The 19,667-nt window shown below is 35.1% G+C and overlaps 1 protein-coding gene and 1 pseudogene across 1 annotated transcript; both read left to right on the forward strand.

Annotated features, from left to right (window-relative positions):
- The first annotated feature begins 12,186 nt into the window (after window positions 1-12,186).
- On the forward strand, window positions 12,187-14,567 carry C4H1orf68 (chromosome 4 C1orf68 homolog). Its single transcript, XM_003770622.2, has 2 exons — window positions 12,187-12,259; window positions 13,491-14,567. Exon 2 carries the CDS (start codon window positions 13,515-13,517, stop codon window positions 14,319-14,321), a length of 807 nt encoding a protein of 268 aa, XP_003770670.2. The 5' UTR covers window positions 12,187-12,259; window positions 13,491-13,514; the 3' UTR covers window positions 14,322-14,567.
- LOC100934891 lies at window positions 14,330-19,421 on the forward strand (annotated as a pseudogene).
- Window positions 19,422-19,667: the final 246 nt, after the last annotated feature.

Raw genomic sequence — 19,667 nt, forward strand, 5'->3', positions numbered from 1 at the left:
TTCTTATAAATTAGATGTTCTTATATATTTTGGAAATGAGTTTTTATCAAACCTTTGACTGTAAAAATGTTTTCCCAGTTTTTGTTTCCTCTAATCTTGTTAATTTGTTTTGTTTGTACAAAACTTTTAATTTGAAAATCAAAATTTTCTATTTTGTAGTCAATAGGACTTTTATAAACCTTCCCCTTCCAGAATCTAAGGGTAAATATCCTATGCTCTTCCAATTTATTTATAATTATTCTTTTTTGATCAGAACCCATTTTGACCTTATTTTATATGGTGTTAATGTGGGTCAATGCCTAGTTTCGCCATACTAATTTAATTTTCCCAACAATTTTTTTCAAATTGTTTCTTATCCCAAAATGGGTCTTTGGGTTTTTCAAACCGATTAAAAAGGCTGGATAAACAAGCAAAAACCAGTGGGTCTCAAACTTGTCAGGAGTTAGGGAAGATATCTACCCCAAGACTGTGAAGACTTCTTCCATAGGAATGGGTGAATGAGAACACTTTGTTGTAGGGGACAGGTAAGGGGTTGAAATAGGCACTGTGGAATCCAGGCCAACCACCAAATTTCCCCCATGCCATTGTCCAAACCTGAATTTGCCCTTGCCACAACTGATGACCCAGGGAAGAGAAGAGGCTGAAGACTTTGCACAATTCTGCCTCATTTAAAACCAATTCACAGGCAAGTCAAGATATCATTCCATGATGTCATTGTTCTTCTTCAAAAAACAAAGGATAGACAAAAACAACAGGTACTCCAGGAATAGAAGCTTTCAAGGACTGTGACAGACCAAGTCATGGAGTCTTAAGACAGAAGTGGTCCTCAGTTCTGAAATGAGAAAGATGGGCCGAGGAATGGATGTTAACAAAAGACCTGTGGGAGAGCAGAAGAATGGAGGGAAAGGGGAAGAACACATATCTGGGTATGAAATAAAAGTCAATACCATGTTCCACTCTCCCATTCCTTTCAGAGTTTTGGAGACCCAAAGAACAGAAATCAACCCTGTAGCACAAGAGCGTTTCACTCTCTGAATTGTTGGTGCTGAGGAACAGAAGAAGCCAGACAAGACACCAGGAGAAGACTTGTGTGTGTGTGTGTGTGTGTGTGTGTGTGTGTGTGTGTATGTGTGTGTGTGGAATGTGGAGGTGGAGTGTAGGTGGGGGGGGTGTTGGGGAGGTGGGTAGATGCAACCTCAAGCCTGAGAGAAAGAGCTTGGTGGCCAGTTGGAGATAGATAGTTCTGTCTACCTAAATGTCAATCGGGCAAAGACTCTACTCAGCATGGAAGAAGGCTGAGATGTTTTGAGATTCAGCTCCCAAAGACAATACCATCAGAAGGGAGACAGTGAGGAGATAAGCAAAAATGGGGGAAAAAAGGATGAAGAGGAAAAGAATAAAATAAGCAAAGATCTCAGGAGAAAGAAAACTCAGAGATTTTGTAGACTAGCCATTAAATCAATGAGTAAAACACTAATAACAGAGGAAAAGATGGTCTCCAAAACCAGTAAACAAATTTAGGCATCTATCAGTAAATTCTTTTTTTTTTTAATTTAATATCTTTTTATTTACAGGTTATATGCATGGGTAACTTTACAGCATTAACAATTGCCAAACCTCTTGTTCCAATTTTTCACCTCTTACCCCCCCACCCCCTCCCCTAGATGGCAGGATGACTAGTAGATGTTAAATACGTTAAAATATAAATTAGATACACAATAAGTATACATGACCAAAACGTTATTTTGCTGTACAAAAAGAATCAGACTTTGAAATATTGTACAATTAGCTTGTGAAGGAAATCAAAAAATGCAGGTGGGCATAAATATAGGGATTGGGAATTCAATGTAATGGTTATCAGTAAATTCTATAAAAGAAAGGAAAATGACACAATACTTGATGAAATAGAGGACTCTGTGGAATGTGAGGAGATCATGGCACTACTGTATAATGTTCCTTGGTGGTTCAAAAGATAAATAAAGAATACACAAGTAGAACTTGCCTGCACAGCAAAAATAATTGACAAAATGGAAAAACTGGATTCGGCAATGGCAATCCTAACCAAAGAAACAAAAGAGATTGGCAGCACATATATAGAAATGAAAGACAATCAGAAGAAGAAAAGAAAAATCAATACCATTAAAAGAAAATATTGTCAACATCCAGGCAAACCATATTGATTTTGAAGATAGGATGTGTAGAGACAATCTAAGGATCATAGGTCTTCCAAAAGAACATGACAAGACCAAAAAACCTCAATACTATAGTGAAGAAAATAATAGAAGAGAGGTACTCAAAACTTCTAAACATAAAAAATGATATTCCAATGCAAAGAAATCACAGACTGCTTTCAGGAAAAAAATCCAAGAATGAGACATATAGTGGTTAAATTCAACAATTTAATTCAGATACAATAAATTCTTCAAAGCATCAGGAAATTTTCCAATACAAAAGTAAGGACATCCAAATAACTCAAGATTTTTTTGCACCCATCAGAAAGAGAAAGAAGGAAAAAATAGAAATTCTGAAGAACTGAGAAAATACATTAGCCAAGGAAAGCAATAGCAGCAAAATAACATCAGCAAAAAACTTCTTTCTAAATATACAGACTATATCTATCAGTTGTGGAAGGGAAGTTGTAGTATATGAAGTTGAAGTATATGTAGTATATGAATATGATGAATATGAATTTCCCTCAGAAATGATGAAGGGTTGGTTTCCCAAGGAGGGAACCAAGGAGGGTGGTGATAGGGTCCTACCATGGGGCATTGTCTTCTCTGAGAGCTGAAAGAATTGGCATTGTTCTGAGAATGAGGCATAATGGAGGCAAGTTCTATAAAGCAGTAATAGAAACTGCATGGAGGGCAGAGCCTAGAATGGGTAACTTGGAAATTTTGATTGCATGAGAAATACAGAGAATATAGAGAGACTAGATAAATATAGGACTCATGAATCAGAAAATAAAGGTCTAGAATATACAGAAGCAGAGATAGCAGAATGAGGAGAGTGGGAGAAGTCATTTTGGAAAGGGGCACAAAAATGAAATTTGAAAGAATAATGAACTAAAAAGCTATTAAAGGGGAAGAAAGAAAAAGGAAAATCTATTTGACTTAGGGGAAAAAACAGAAGAAGAATTGTATAACTATATCTAACTAAATAACCAGATCTAGCCAAAGTAGGAGAAAAGAAGGAATTAATAAACAAAATCCCAAAGGGAAAAGGATAATGAATAAGAGGAACCAGTGGGAATAGAGTTAGCTTAAAAAAATTAATCAAAGTAACTGAAGGAACATAGTATTGTGGTTACTACAGAAGAGGAGAGAAATTATATTTTGAAAAAAAAAAGCTTCTAACATTAGAGACAAATGGAGGAAAATATAAATCTAATACATATAACTTTATTTATATATGAATAGATTAAGCAGTCAAATAAAGTGAAAAGGAGTTACAGAATGGATAGGAAAACAAAATCCCACAATCCATTGCTTACAAGAATCACATTTCAGAAACAAACACATACCCAAAATAAAACTGAAGAATGAATATTTTTTTTACAGTGCATTGAGTGAATCCAAAAAAAGGTAAAACTTGCAATCATGCTATTGATAAAGCAAAAACACACATTCAGAGAATTAAAAGGGATAAATAAGGAAACCACACTATGCTAAAAGGAATTGTAGACAGCAAAACAATATCAGTAATAAATTGATATTCTCCAAGTGCCTTAACATCTAAATTCATAAAGGAACTGTTATTTGACCAACAAGAAGACAGGCAGGAACACAATAGTGACAGGAGACTTCAGTATCTCTCTCTCAGTTTTGAATAAGTCTAACAGAAAGAAAAATAGAGAAGGAAAATATGGAAATGAACAAATTACTAGAGAAACTAAAGTAAAAAAGATTTATTGTATCTTCTAAATGGGATTGCAAAATAATATTTTATATATATATATATTTTTTTTTTTTCTTAGTACTACATGGTACTTTCACAAAAATATACTAAGGCACAAAGATATTGCAAGTGAATGTGAAAAGACAGAAATAGTTAATATATCCTTTATAGAACACAATGCAATCAAAATAGTCATTGATTCAGGAACTACATACAAAAGATACAGATATAAATGGAGATAATAATGAAATCATAAATAATGAGTAAGTTAAAGAAAAATCATGGAGACAATAACAATGCAAAAATGGTAATAATTGAGATAATATATCAAATTTTCTGAGATGCAACTAAAGTAGTCCTCAAGGAAAAAAAAAAACTTCATAACCCTAAAACATATATTAACAAAATAGCAAAAGAGAAGACTAATGAACTGAATCTACATTTTAGAAAATTAGAAAGTCAATAAATAAAGTGAAAATGTGTACAAAAGTGGAGATATAAAAATAAAAGGGGAACTAAATAAATTAGAAAAAAACTCCAAATGACAAAACTAAAAGCTGCTTCTGATTAAAAAGAAGAGGGCAGAAAATCAAATCAATAAAATAGTAAAACCAGAAGAAATTAAAAAATTCAGAACATATTATTCACAATTGTATGTAACAAAATTGAGAATCCAAAAGAAATAGAAGAATATTTTCAAAAATATAAAATACCCACCCTATCAGAAAACTAGATAGGAATCTTAAGTAACCCAATCTCAATAAAGGAAATAGATCTTAAATATAGATTGATAGATCTGTAAATAGATCTGTAAAGGAACTATTAAAGAAAAAAACTAAACTAAACTACTCCTGGTTCTGAGAGATTCACAGAAGAATTCTATTAAACTTTGAAAAAAACCCAATATTTAAAAATTGAGAAATAAAGCACTCTACCAGAATCTTTTTTATGAGGTAAATATAATTCTAATACCTGAACCAGGGGAAAATAAAACATAGAAGGAAAACAAACTATAGACCAATATGATTAATGAAAAATAGCTAAAATTTTAAATTTGTTTAAAAAACAAAATCCTGTCAAGCAGATTACAGTGGTTTATACAAGAAGTTATTTATCATGGTTAAGTAGAATTTACACCAGGGTAGCAAGGATGATTCAATATTAGGAAAAGAATTAACATAATCACATTAAAAACCAAAATATGTAAAACCATATGATCATGTCAACAGGAAGAAAAAGCCTTTGACAAAGAATGACAATCTTTTACGCTAAAAACATTACAAAATATAAAAACTATCAAAAAACTTAGCACTGGAATAAAGTAGGTATATAATAAATATATATTTATTGATGAGTTGATAAAAAGCTTCTATCTAAAGCCAAAAGCAAGCATAAAATACAATGGGGATATACTGTAACCTTTCCCAATAAATATAAGAGAGAAGCAAGGGTGCTCAATCTCCCCATTATTATTTAATATAGTTCTGAAAATATTAGCAATAACAATAAGAGAAGAGAAATTATTAATGATGTAAAGATAGGTAAAGAGGAGATAAAGCTATATTGACTTTCTGATGATGTAATGATATACTTAGAAAGTCTTATCAGTAAAAATTTTAATTGAAACAATTAAAAGTTGTAGGCTACAAAAGAAACTTTCAAAAATATTTTTATATGGTTATAAGAAAATCCAAGAAGCAAAAATAGAAAGGGAAATTCTATTTCAAAAAAATTACATATATAAAACACCTGGGGATTAACTCACCAAAGCACACAAAAGAGTGGATAGATTCCATTACAAAGTACTTCATAAAGGAATAAAGAACAATTTAAAAAGCTGGAGTACTATTGAGTGCATATGGCTAAGCCAAATTCATTAGAATAAAGAAATGACAACACTGCCCAAATTAATTTACAATTTTTAATGCTATACCAATAAAATTACTAATGGAATACTTTATACAATTTGATAAAATAATAACAAAATTCATTAACTTCCCCCCCCCCCAAAGATCTAGGATATCAAGGGGAAAAAAGAAGTAAGGGGAAATAGTAATTCCAGACCTCAAATTATATTTTAAGTTACCAGTCATCAAAATCATCTGATATTGGTTAAAAATACAAGATAGATCAATGGAACAGATCAGACAAAGGAGGATCAGAAACAATGGAATTCAGCAGTTCAGTATGTAATGAAATGGAAAACATAATAATTGATAAAAAGTGCTGGGAAAACTGGAAAGCGATTTGTTAGAAACTAGACTTAGAATCAATAAGAATGTATTCCACACTATATTTTAAATGGACACATTATCTTAATATTAAAGATCATACTACAAAAAAATTGGAAGAAAAACACATCATATACTCCTCATAATTAGTGGTGGGAAATGTATTATTAACCAAAGAAGAGTCAGAAACAATTACAAAAGATAAAATAGATGACTTTGATTATTTTAAACTGAAAAGCTTCTTCAAAGAAAAAATTAATGAACATGGGATAAAATGGGAAGTGGAAGAATGGTAAAAACATCTTTGATGAGGGTTTGATATCCAAGAGTTACAAACAATTAATAAACACACACATGTAATACTAATAATCATTTCCTGATAGATAAGTAGTTCAAGGATATAAACAAACAGTTCTCAAAAGAAAAATTACAACCACATGAAAAAAATTTACAATAAAATCATTAATAGGAAGAGAAAACAAATCAAAACAACTCTGAGGTTTCACTTCACACCTTGCAAAATACACAAAAATGTAAAAAATGGCAATAGCTCTTGTTGGAAGTGTTGTGGAATGACAGGCACACTAGTAAATTGTTGGTGGAGCTGTACAATCATTTTGGAAAGCAATTTAGAATTATGCAAATGACTTGACTAAAGTGTTTATACCCTTTGAACCAGAGATTTCATTGCTGGCCTTATACCTCCTGGAAGCCATTGATAAGAAGACAATCCCCTATCTTCAAAATATTTATTTCAGTACTTTCTGTTATAATTAAGAATTGAAAACAAAAAAATTCTCATTGATTAAGGAATGGCTAAATAAATTGTGTTTCATGAATATAATGGAATCTTGCTGTATTGTTAAGAAATGATGTGTGTGATAAATACAGGGAACAATGGCAAAATCTAAGTGAACCAAAGCAGGATGAAGTGAGCAGAGACAAGAAAGATATACATAATAATTACAATAATATAAATTAAAAGAACTATATAACAAAAATTAAAAAATGAATACAACAAAATTATAAAAATCAAATGGCACTTGAATGAAGAGATATTTCCTATCCTATTCGTTTATGGAGGTGGGAAATTGAAAAGTGTTATGTGTTACATATGTTTTTGGATTTTTTCAATGTATCAATCAGTTGTGCTGATTTTGTTTTCTTGTCTTAAAAATACTATATTTTAAAATATGGAATTGAACTCAGGAATGGAGAAGAATACCTGGAAAAATTGTGATGATATAAGAAATAGAAAACATAAAAACAAACATTAATCAAAAAAAAAAAAAAAGAAAACAAAATGCCTCAGAGTTAAGACACAGAGTTTCTTGTATTTATTTTAGATCTGAAGATCTTTATAAGCCAAATAGATAACTTAAGGTTATTTAAAATTTAATTTGCCTTAAATCAAGGGGTTAGACTAATTTAACTTAATTTAATTCAACAAACACTCAATAAATGCCTTACTGTTCAAAGTACTATCTGGGCTGCTGAGTTGCCCTCAAGGAGTTTATGTTCTACTGTTGGAATACAAGTACAAACAAACTAATTTCAAAATAATGTAAAATAACTTCAAGAGGGAGAGAACCCTAATAGCTGAGGCTATAAATAAAAGTATAGTTTAAAAGATAACATTTGAATTGTTCTCTAAATAATATCCAAAGTTCTAAGATTCAAGTCCCTTTCTGTCCTCTGATTCTAGGAGTTTATCACTCTAGGAATTTGATTCTATTATCCTGTGACTGCATGATTCCACTATTTTGCATCTATGATTTTATTATTCCTTGAATCTATGATGCTCTGATTCTATGAGTCTGAATCCATAAGGACACATGGCATTCTTACTATTGTTGTACTTAATTTAGGATGTGTGACTCACCAAGCCTCTTGCAGGAGTCATATTACTTCTTGATATCTTACTTTCCTAACTTGTAAAATGGGGAGAATGTACCCCACCCAGCTCAATGGAGTGGTATGAGCATTATCTTACATAGATGCTGTTACTATTCTCTGGAGATGTCAAGCCAATGAGTGAGAACGTCAGCAATAGTCTCTGACAAGCAGGAAATGACACAACTAGAGTTCTTGCCCCATCATTTTTCATGTAGGGCAGACGTCATAAGAAAACCCTACATAAACTTAAGTATAATATATAAATATAAGTGATGATTATGACTATTGTTATTACAGGTACTGCTTTTATTATCAGCAATAAATTGCAATTAACCTGATGAGCAACATTGGGACTTGGAGGGGGATTCTCTCTTTTCAGCTTGGTCCTATTGATAGTTAAAATGTCTTGCATCTGATATGGAGCTCCTCCAGAAGAAACTTGATAGGATACATAGTAAAATGTGGCTAGAGGATGGAGGAAAATATATTTTCTGTAATTTTCCTAGGTTTTAGATAAAAGATAGAATCACAGAATGTTTGAGTCAGAAGGGACCTTAGAGATAAACTAGTTCAGAGGCTGGCACACTACAGTAGAGGACAAAATCTAGCCCTGTATGCATTTTTTACATTTTAAAATAATTTTATTGTATTTTAAAATGTAAAAGCTATTCTCTTTTTCCATTATTTTTTATTTTCAAAACATAAGCATGAATAATTTTCAACATTAACTCTTGTAAAACCTTGTGTTTCAATCCCCCCCCCCCATTTCCCCACTCTCTCCCATAGATGGCAAGTAATCCAATATATATTAAACATGGTAAAAATATATGTTAAATCCAATATATGCATACATATTTATACAATTATCTTGCTGCACAAGAAACATCAAATCAAAAAGGAAAAAAATGAAAAAGAAAATAAAATGCGAGCATACAACAACAAAAAGAGTGAAAATGCTGTTGTGATCCATACTCAGTTTTTATAATCCTCTTTCTGGGGGTAGATGGCTCTCTTTATCACAAGATCATTGGAATTAGTCTGAATCATCTCACTGTTGAAAAGAACCATGTCCATTAGAATTGATCATTATATAATCTTCTTGTTGCCATGTACAATGATCTCCTAGTTCTGCTCATTTCACTTAGCATCAGTTTATATAAGTCTCTCCAGGCTTCTCTGAAATCATCCTGATGATCTTTTCATATAGAATAATAATATTCCATAACGTTCATAACTTATTCAGCCATTCTCCAGCTGTTGGACATCCACTAAGTCTCCAGTTTCTTACCACTACAAAATGGGCTGCTACAAACATTTTTGCACGTATGGGTCCCTCTCCCTCCTTTAAGATCTCTTTGGAATATAAACCCAGGAGAAACACTGCTGGATCAAAGTAAACCCAGTAGAAACACTGCTGGATCAAAGGGTATGCACATTTTGATAGCCCTTTGGACATAGTTTTAAATTACTCTCCAGAATGGTTGGATCAGTTCACAACTCCACCAATAATGCATCAGTGTCCCAGTTTTCCCACATCTCCTCCAACATTCATCATTATCTTTTCCTGTCATCTTAGCTAATCTGACAGTTGTATAGTAGTATCTTAGAGTTGTCTTAATTTGCATTTCTCTGATCAAAAGTGAGTTAGAACATGTTTTTATGACTAGAAATGGTTTCAGTTTCTTCATCTGAAAATTGTCTGTTCATATATTTTGACCATTTATCAATTAGAGAATGGCTTGAATTCTTATAAATTTGAGTCAATTTGATATATTTTAGAAATGAGGCTTTTATGAGAACCTTTGAATGTAAGAATGTTTTCCCAGGTAAAAGTTATTCTCAATGATATTGCTTGCAGTCTCAAGAAGGGGGCAGGCAAGGAGAATATTTGAAATTTAAAGTTTAAAAAAGTTATGTTAAAATTATCTTTACATGTAATTGGAAAAAATTAAGTATTATTAAAAAATTTTTTTAAAAACCATTCTCAGCTTGCTGATCAGACAAATAGGTAGCTGGAGAATGGAGTCAGAGCTCAGGTTAGTTTTCTGACTCGATTCCAGATCCATGTCCACGTCCATTTTTTCATTTTACGGATAAGAAAACAAAGGCCTCATAAAGAGAAATTACTTTCTATGACTATACATTGTTAGTAGTATTATCAGGACAGAAATCCATCTCTTAGTCCAGCACGATTTGATTTTTTCCCCCAATCTGTCCAAACTTTACATTCCCTTTCCTGTCACCAAACATTTGCAGAATCTGTAGCTTGTGCCTATCATTTTTTAGTTCAAGTCAATTCAACAAATACTAATCAAGCATTCCTTATACTCAAGACACTACAACAGACACTGAAAATACAAAGACAAAAATTCTTGGGAGATACAGTTTACACATGAATAACACATATAGAGGGATACAATGTAATTTCAAGATGTAGAAATAACTGGAGAATCAGAACAAGCTTTGCAGAGGAGGTTCTAAGGGAAGGGAAAAGTGAAGGAAGAGGATAAACATTAATATAGTCCTACCATGGGCTAGGTACTACGGTTAGTACTTTCACAAATATTATTTCATTTGATCTTTACAATAACTCTGTGAAGTTAAGTGACTTGCCCAAAATCACAAAGCTAGCGAGTGTCTGAGTCTGGATTTGAATTCAAGTCCTACTGAATCCAGATCCAGTGCTCAATATTCTCTGTGCCACTAGCTGCCTCTATAAGACAGAGATTCTAAACAAAGGGGGACCATTTATATAAAGGCACAGACTTGGAAGACAGAATACTGTATATGGGAGATAGCTAACTAAGCAGTTTTACTAGAATGAAGAATGCATAAATGGGGCAGAATATGAAATAAGATAACAAAGGGATATGGGAATCAGATTTTAGAGGACTTAAATATCAGTTTGGGGAATTTGTGTTTAATCTGTATCTGTATCTTTCTACATTTTAATCTCTCATCTTCTCATTTTAGGTGCTACCTCTTCCATGAAGTCTACCAGTGCTTCCGGGTATTAGTTCTTTCTCCCTCCTCAAATTATTGCTGTTATTAAGACTAAGTCTTTCTGTATCTCACCCAAGCCACTGAAGAACTTTATCCCAGTATTCATAAGCAAAGGAGATTTAAAGCAATATTTTTCTGACCTCATATGGGTTTGCCCTTCTTTAAGCAGCTTAGTTGGCCCTTCACTAATTATTCTGTATGACATCCCAACAACTTTTACCCCCTCCTGAATGTAGCTCAGAACTCTCAAATTCTAGTGATCCATCAGCCTCAGCCTCACCAGCAGCATTGCTCTGCCTTTCTCAAATTATCTTCTGTTTACTTATCTGTGTACATATTATATTTGTCTGCTCCCTCAGGATAATGTAAACTCTTTGAAGACAGAGTTTATTGTTTTTATTTTGGCTAATTTATTTACTTATTATTTTAGCCCTAGCATTTTTTGTTCTTTTCTGTCTGTTGTTTAAAGGTATTTGTTTTTCAAAATAAGTTCAAAGAATCACTGGCACTCAGCTCTGACCTGAGCCACACTGTGAATTTTCTGAAACATATTACTTGTCTGGGATAGCCTCTCGAAACCCTCAAAAAGAAACATTTGGCCTTAGCACCCAAATCATGATTTTACTAAAGTTTGAGACTTTGAAAAACTGAGTGATCTGGACCAGTGGTATCAAACTTGAATAAAAATAGGGGTCACTAAGCCATACATAAGAATCCTGATGGCCCCATATTGATTTTGAAAACCACATGTTAAAGTTTGATATGTTTTATTATATTTTTATTAATTTTATTAATATTTCCCAATTGCATTTTAATCTGATTCTAGACATTAAGGCATATTGTGCATGTTTAATACTTGTAGTCTAGACTCAAATATTTCTGGGGAAATATTCCTTTGAAATACATGAGGACTTATAAGCATGAAGAAGAGATCTGTAGGTGAAGAACAGAATGAGAATCTTTTTATTTTTCTTTATCATATTTCTGAGGACTCAGGATTTAAGAGAGACATGCTCTGCCTGTGACTGAAGGAACAGCTCTGTGGAAGAGGAATCTGGCCAATGGAATGCCAGGCTTGGTCATGGGGTGCCCAGATATCTTATGAAAGAATTAGATGCCAATAAATTGTCTCATACCAAGAGTCAGAGCTAAGGGCCCCTTATAAAAAGATCTCCTAGTCCTATGCTTCTCACAACACCTGTCTTCTTCAAGCTTTACTCCAGTCTACAAAGAGGGTAAGTAAGTCTCCCTGAGTTTCAAGAGCAGGGTGATGGGGTGGGATGAAGAATTTTGATAACTTGGTGCCAGAAAACTCTGAACTAAATAATTATTGAAACATCCAGATGCAGATAACAGAAAGGAAAGATTCAGATAAAATCTGGTTGAGTATCCAAAGGATGGGAGGAATACTGTGTTGGTAAATTGTTTTAGGATATCCTGGGTCTTGCTTGTATTTGCAGTTGCCTATTGAGCATAAATTTCTGGGATGTAGAGACTCTGGATAATTTAAGGCAGTGGATAGTGCAGAAGGAAATTTTATTTGGTTTTCTGATGTGTCATATTTTTTTCTTCATATCTGGTAAGATTCAGTTTGGAAATTCTTTGACCCAGATTACTATCAAAATGAGTTTGCCTTCCCAGGTCACACCCTGGATTAAGTGGTGAGAAAAGGAGGTCAAGGAGGTAGAAATTACTCAGGAATTTACCATATTCTAAAGATAATCCACAAATTAGGCAAAGAAGATATAAAATAAGATAAAACATTAATAGAAAAGGAAAGGGAAAGGAAAAGAAAGAAAAGAACAGAGTAAAATAGAATAGAATATCAACAAACATCAATCAAACAGTTTACTGTGTTGAGCTTACGTATATAAAGAAAGATCCTTTCTCTCAAGGAGCTTATAGTCTAATGAGCAATATGCAAACAACTGTTTAAATGTATATACAAGACATTTATTATATACGTGTACATATGCATACAAACATGATGGGGCTAGGTGAATGGTGGTGAGGAGAATGGAAGGTAATTTCAGAGTAAAGATAATATGTGTGTGGCAGGGCATGGGGAGATAGTGAAAGAAGTGCTAATAGAGGGGAAAGAACTTGAAGCAGGAGTCAGGAGACCTGAGTTAAATTCTTTCCCTTTAATTTTCTAGTGGGATATCCTTGGAAGAGGTGCTAAGACTTATTTCTCAGAATCATGGTTTTCTCAAATATTAAACAAAGGGGTTGAGTTAGATGATCTTAATAGAAATTTAGAATTGAGAACAATCTTAGAGATTATCTAATTTAATGCCCTGCAGCAGATCCAGAACTAGAATCTTATCTCCCTACACTATAATTCTGCCAGATGTGGAGATTTTAAATGTAATTGTTTAATGCTCCTCTCCCCCAATGTTTAATAGATGTCTCAAGATTTAGAGAATGTCTCCTTATTAATGATCTCATTTTATTTTTCCCTTTCAGATTCAATACTTGAAGAATCAAAAAATGTGTGACCAGCAGAAACAGCCACAGTTCATGCCATCTTATATAAAAGGCTCAGCTTCAGGGCCCATTCAAACTACCCAAGGCCCGGCTTCATGCGAGGCACAGGTTTCTGGTGGGAGTGGACCAGAGGTATCCCAGTCTAAAACTTCCTTCATAAAAGGCTCTTCTTTCTTCCAGAAAGGCCAGTCTAAAAGTGTGAAATGCCCACCTCCATGCCAAACTACCTGTGTGAAGTGCCCACCTCCATGCCAAACTACCTGTGTGAAATGCCCACCTCCATGCCAGACTACTTATGTGAAATGCCCACCTCCATGCCAGACTACTTATGTGAAATGCCCAGCTCCGTGTCAGACTGTCTCTGTGAAATGCCCAGCTCCATGCCAAACTCAGACTAGCATCAAATGCCCAGCACCTTGCCAGACGCAGACTTGCTATGTCCAGAGCGTTCCTTGCCAGCCACAGACTTACTATATGGCCCCATCTGTCAGATACTTGGCACCTCAGTACATGGTGCCATCTTCCTACTATGCTTCTAGTTCCTGTGGCACCACTTGCTGCCCTATTGCTCCAATGAGCTTTGGGGTGAGACCTTTCAGGCGTTGGGTTCGTGGGCCCCAGAGTCGTGAAGGATACATGGGCTGTTGTGAGAGTTCGAGCTGTGGCACTTCTGGCTGTGGCACTTCTGGCTGCTGCAGCTCTGGCTGTTGTAGCTCTGACTGTTGCGAAGGTGGGTGCTGCTGCATGGGAATCCTGCCCATGAGAGCTTGTGGCCCTCTCTGCTGTGCCCATAATAACTGTTGCTGTTAGAAGAGCTGATATTCATCCCGCCTTCATCACCATCATATCCCTCTTCAATACCAGCTTGCTCTTACTCCAGCTCTGTCATACCTTACTCAGAGACCCTGAAATCACAACGATTGGGAAGAGCAAAAAGATAAGAAACTCCTAACATGTTCTCCATGCTATGCTTGCTACTTTTTAAAGGCTGCCTGCTAGAGTTAGATCAAAATAGCTAAAACTTGTGCAACAATAAAACTGAGAATATATATATCAGTTACCTGTGTGGTCATTTTCTCTTTGCTTGACTTCTCCAGAACCTTACTTCTTTCTGTACCCAAAGCTCGGAAAGATCACAGAAGGAATAGGGGATGGACTAAGCTTGTCCTAGAACAGATTTCCAGTTTATTTTAGAACACACAGAGTGGTTCCAATTTAAAATTGTTCAAGGAATGGAATAAAGGTCTCTTTCTAGTGAGAAACCCTCTTCTGACCATTGACATCAATAGTGATGAAGGATCATAGGGTCATAGATTTAGAGTTTTAGATATGACCTCGGGTAGTTAGGTAGTGCAGTGGATAGAGTGCTAGTCTGAAGTCAGAAAGACTCATCTTTCTAAGTTCAAGTCTGGCTTCAGACTCTTACTAGTTATGTGACTCTAGACAAGTCATTTAATTGTTTGTCTGAGTTTTCTCATTTGTAAAATGAGCTGGAGAAGGAAATGGCAAGCCACCCCAATCTCTTTGCCAAGAAAACTCCAAACAGGGTCACAAAGAGTTAGACATGACTGAATACCTACCTATGATGTTAGGGAACTTCTGATCAATCTATTCCCTTTATTCTCATATGAGAATGAGGACTGAAAAGGCTAAAATAGCTTACTGAAAGTCATACAAGTAGCAAGCAGCAGTGTGAACCAAATGCTGATTTTTTCTGACTCAAAATCCACCTTCTCCCTCTCTTCTCTCTACTAAACTCAGATGTTGCTTAGTTGTTCTCCTTCCTTCTTGAAGAGAACCAAAATGAAATCACTATTTTGAAATCAAGGCAAAGTGTGTCCAGTTGTGACTGATAAGAACAATATAAACTTGGAAGGATCTACCAAGGTTAGGCATAAATAGTACATATGAATTCACATTTGGAGTAGAGCTGTCTCTAAATTTGAGCATCTCATCTTTCTTTTGTGTTACTACAATTCTACTTCACTCATGTAGCACAGCTTCTTCTGTTGAGCAGTCTTTTGCTTGTATTTCCCATGTCACCTAATTGATTCCAAAATTCTTCAGAGAGTCCTTGAGAGTGACCATGTATTGCTTTTTCTGACTTCTATTTGAGCACTTACCTTGTGTGAACTTTCTATAAAATAGTCTTTTAGGCAAATATATGTTTGGCATTCAAACAAACGTGGCCAGTCCATAGAAGTTGAGTTCTCTGCAATAGAGTCTGTATGCATTAGTAGTTTACTTGAGAAATTAAACATATCAGTGTCTAGCACTTTATCTTTTGATTTTCAGAATCTTTCCAAGACAATTCAAATGGAAGCAGTTCAGTTTCCTGTTATATACCTGTATACTGTTCAGATTTCACAGGCATGCAACAATGAGGTCAGCACCATGGCTTTAGTGTGGTAGTCAATCTAATAGCTTTTCTTTCCCACACTTTCTTTTGGAGCTTCCTGTATGTTGAGATGGCTCCGCTAAAATGTGTTTTACCCTCATCATCTATGTGTACATCCCTGGAAAGTATATTGTCAAGGTAAATGAACTCATCCACAGTATTCAAAACTTCTCCATTTGCTGTAACTGACGGTTCTTTGTATGGATGGTATGGTGCTGACCAATGGAGAACCCATGTTTTCTTGGTATTGATTGCTAGGCCAAAATTAGCACAAGCAGCAGAGAATCAATCCATCTCAACTTCAAAATCATCTGCAAACAAAACAAAAATCATGCACAACTCTCCCTTCACTTTGTAGCCTTTTCAAATCAAATAATTTACCATCAGTGTGATAGCTGACTTTGAAGCCTTTTTCATCCTCATTGAAGGTATCTGACAATATTGCTAAAAGCATCTAAAAAGCATGGCAGTAAGCACACAGTCTTGCTTCACTCTATTGAGTGAAGCATTTCATCATTTATTATCAAGAACTTGTGTGCCACCATGAAATTGCTATATAATGAACTTCTCCGGACAATCAAATTTGGACTTAATTTTCTATAAATTCTCACAACTGATAGTATCAAAGGACTTAGTCAGATTGCTGAACATTGTACATACCATCATTGTGTGCAACATCAGTTTATCAGTTTGTAGAAAACACAGATGAAACATTTTGTATAGATAATGAAGCACTCTATGTTATCTGTTTCAGAGTCCTGACCACTCCCATATATGACCTGAACCAACTGGTATCAGCAAGGTGAGTATTATCACCTACTTAAATTTCCCAGGGTAGCTTAATACTTATTTGCATAAGCTAGCAGTGAACACAGTCCCCTTTCTCCATCTGCACTTCTTTATTCCTGGCTTTGCTCCACCAACTAGCCATGGTAGCCAGCAGTACCACGCCAGAGCATGATATTTGATGGCAGTTTGTGACCTACGGCACGGGTACTACCTTAAGGTGTCAACTGTGTTCAGAGGCCATATATCCATGAAGGAGGGAGATGAGCAAATGTTCAGTGTTCAAAAAAGAACAATAGTTACTTGGTTGAATAGATCTCCCCAAATGTGAAAATGGCTATCCGGGACCTCCCTTCCTAGGGCCTGAAAATGCCTGCCAATTTTATTGGTAACCATACTGCCTTCTAAGAGCTCTTTAAGCACATTTCTGAGAAGTTTACAGCCATGTTTCATAGAAAAGCTTTCTTACACTTGCATACTGGAGAGGGCAGGGATAAAATGGAATTCACTGAAGCAGAAAGCAATATGAATGATTTGCTTAATGAGCATCAGCAGTATCAGGATGCCATAGTTGAGGAGGAGGCTAAAGAGGAAGTGGCAGAAAACTGCATCAATTATTACTCTATAAATTATGTTGAAAATTATGTAAACTTTTTATTCATTCACAAACTTGTTTTTTTTCCTGATGTTCATGTCTTGTTGCATTTTTGTACTTGCTGTTTTTCTATTTTTTGACATCAAATGGTGTATAGATAACACCATTAAAGCATTTTTCATAGTGGGAAAAAGGACATAATTGGGGTAAAGTAACTTGCTCAGACATCTATTCTACTCCTGGCATTTATTCTGGAATAGTCAGGCAGCAAACACTATATTGACCATTCCTTGGCCCTTTCTGAAGTCACACTGATTTTCAGGTAGATGACCATCATCCAGGTGAAGAATTGGCTTATTAAGGAAGACTATGACAACAATCTTGCCAGCAATGATTAAGAGAGCGATACCCCCCTCACCTTCACCATGATTGACAGTCTATTTCCTTTACCTTTACAGAGAAGAAAAATGGAGCTATCCTTGAACTCCTAGGGGTTAACCTCTTCTTGCCATGTAACCTGGAAATTTCTGTCAGCTTTCAAATGAACAGTGGATCACTTGCCTTGTAAATCTCAGCTGGAATAGAATCAGCACCAGGCACTTTGCGTCAGGAGAGAAGCCTAATGGCATTCAAAATATTTTCTTCATTTGGAAGTTCAGCTACAGAGGGATTGACTTCAATTGATTGATGACCATCTGTTGAGACCATGTCTCCAGAATTATGTCTTTATCACTAATCAATGTGGCTTCATCAACACTGAGTAGTTGAGATGCACCAAAGGTCTTTGTCTCATAAATAACCTTTGGGACACCATAAAAACATTTTGGCTTGTTACTATCAGTATAAAACTAGATTTTATCTGCTTTCTTACTGATCCAAGAATCCTGCATCTTTACTTTTGATGAAGTTAAATGCTGCTTGTTTAGAGGTAAATGAACTATCCTGCTGGTAAACCCTGTGGAGTTCTCATTTTTTATGTTTAGCAGTTTCTAAATTTCCTCATTATTGCTGTCAAACCATCTGCATGTTAGCCAGTTAGCCATTCTGGCCCAGATGAGAAAATGAAGTGCTGTACACCAGATATCTGAAAGTTGCCCATCTCTTTCTACTCCACTGTTGACCCCTCTTTCCCTCCAAGTTAGCAGTGGAATTGTTCCCTCAGAGTAATACTCTAATATTGATATTAAATCTTGTGGTAGTTGTTTTGCCTGAGGGATGATACTTGTTGAATATGAATATTTAGCTTGAAGAGGATAAATTTATGATCAGTTCAGCACTGTGTCACACATTGCATTCATCACTCTCACATTCTGCCTGTCTCTTCTCTTTATAATGATATAGTCTATTAAATGCCAGTGTTTTCTGTGAGGGTGCATCCATGAAGTTTTATTATGTTTAAGTAAACAGAAGATAGTATTGGTGATGAGAAGGTAATGAGATGCATAAATCTTCAGTAATAAATCACTGCTGCTATTATTATTTCCAACTCTATTTCTCCCAAGAACTCCCTGCCATGTCTGACGATCTGTACCTATCCTCTCATTCAAGGCACCCAGAATTATAAGTTTGTCCTCTTTTGGCACATTGATGATGTGGTCTTCATAAGAATTTTTCTTTGATTTTATCAGGGCTTGTCATGATAGGAGCATAGGCACTGATGGTGGTGGCTTGGTGTATTCCTGCAAGTGGCGATTTTAGTGTCACAAACTTGTTCACAGATATACAAGATATTGTATATTTGATTAGATTAATTTTGATTGCAAAACCTGCAGCAGCTTTATGACACTCCCTTCCACTTCAGAAAAACATTTTATCCAGCTCTGACTTTGGTAAGCTGGCCTTCATTTGCCAGCCTTGTTTCACTCAGGACTGCTGTTTGAATGTGATACTTTCTGAGTTCTCTCACAAAAAGAACTGGTCATCTTTTAGGTCTGCTAGATTCATGTTGTTTATAAGCATGCATACATTTCATATACTGATGATAAGTAGAATCATCCTTGCAAAAGTATGTGTACTTTATTTTTTGTTTCATTCACAGGGTGGGATCCTTTCCTGCCATGGAAAGCAGGCCAGGGTTGGAACCTTTTCTAGTCCCTTCCTCACATATGGAGGTGAGCAATATGAATCTTGAAAAAGGCTGCTCAGACACCCAGGAAACTGCTGAATCCCACTGCTGCTTCCAGTGAGAACATGACTTTTTATGGTCTGTAAGCAGGGTTGTGACTAAGGTCCCAGTATAGCTATACATGCTACTTTGTCACTTGCCTGTTGCTAAAGGTCTTTCAGATAGGTAAAAATGGCAAAATTATATGGCTGATGTCTTTTGATTTCTGCATAAATTGGATTTAGGTGAGACAGAGATGCAGAAAGTCATAGG

The sequence above is a fragment of the Sarcophilus harrisii genome, chromosome 4 (assembly GCF_902635505.1).
Source record: "Sarcophilus harrisii chromosome 4, mSarHar1.11, whole genome shotgun sequence".
Classification (NCBI taxonomy): Eukaryota; Metazoa; Chordata; class Mammalia; order Dasyuromorphia; family Dasyuridae; genus Sarcophilus; species Sarcophilus harrisii.

What these genes read in the sequence shown, in the direction of transcription:
- C4H1orf68 (XM_003770622.2), top strand. Translation starts at nt 13,515, where the DNA reads ATGTGTGACCAGCAGAAACAGCCACAGTTCATGCCATCTTATATAAAA.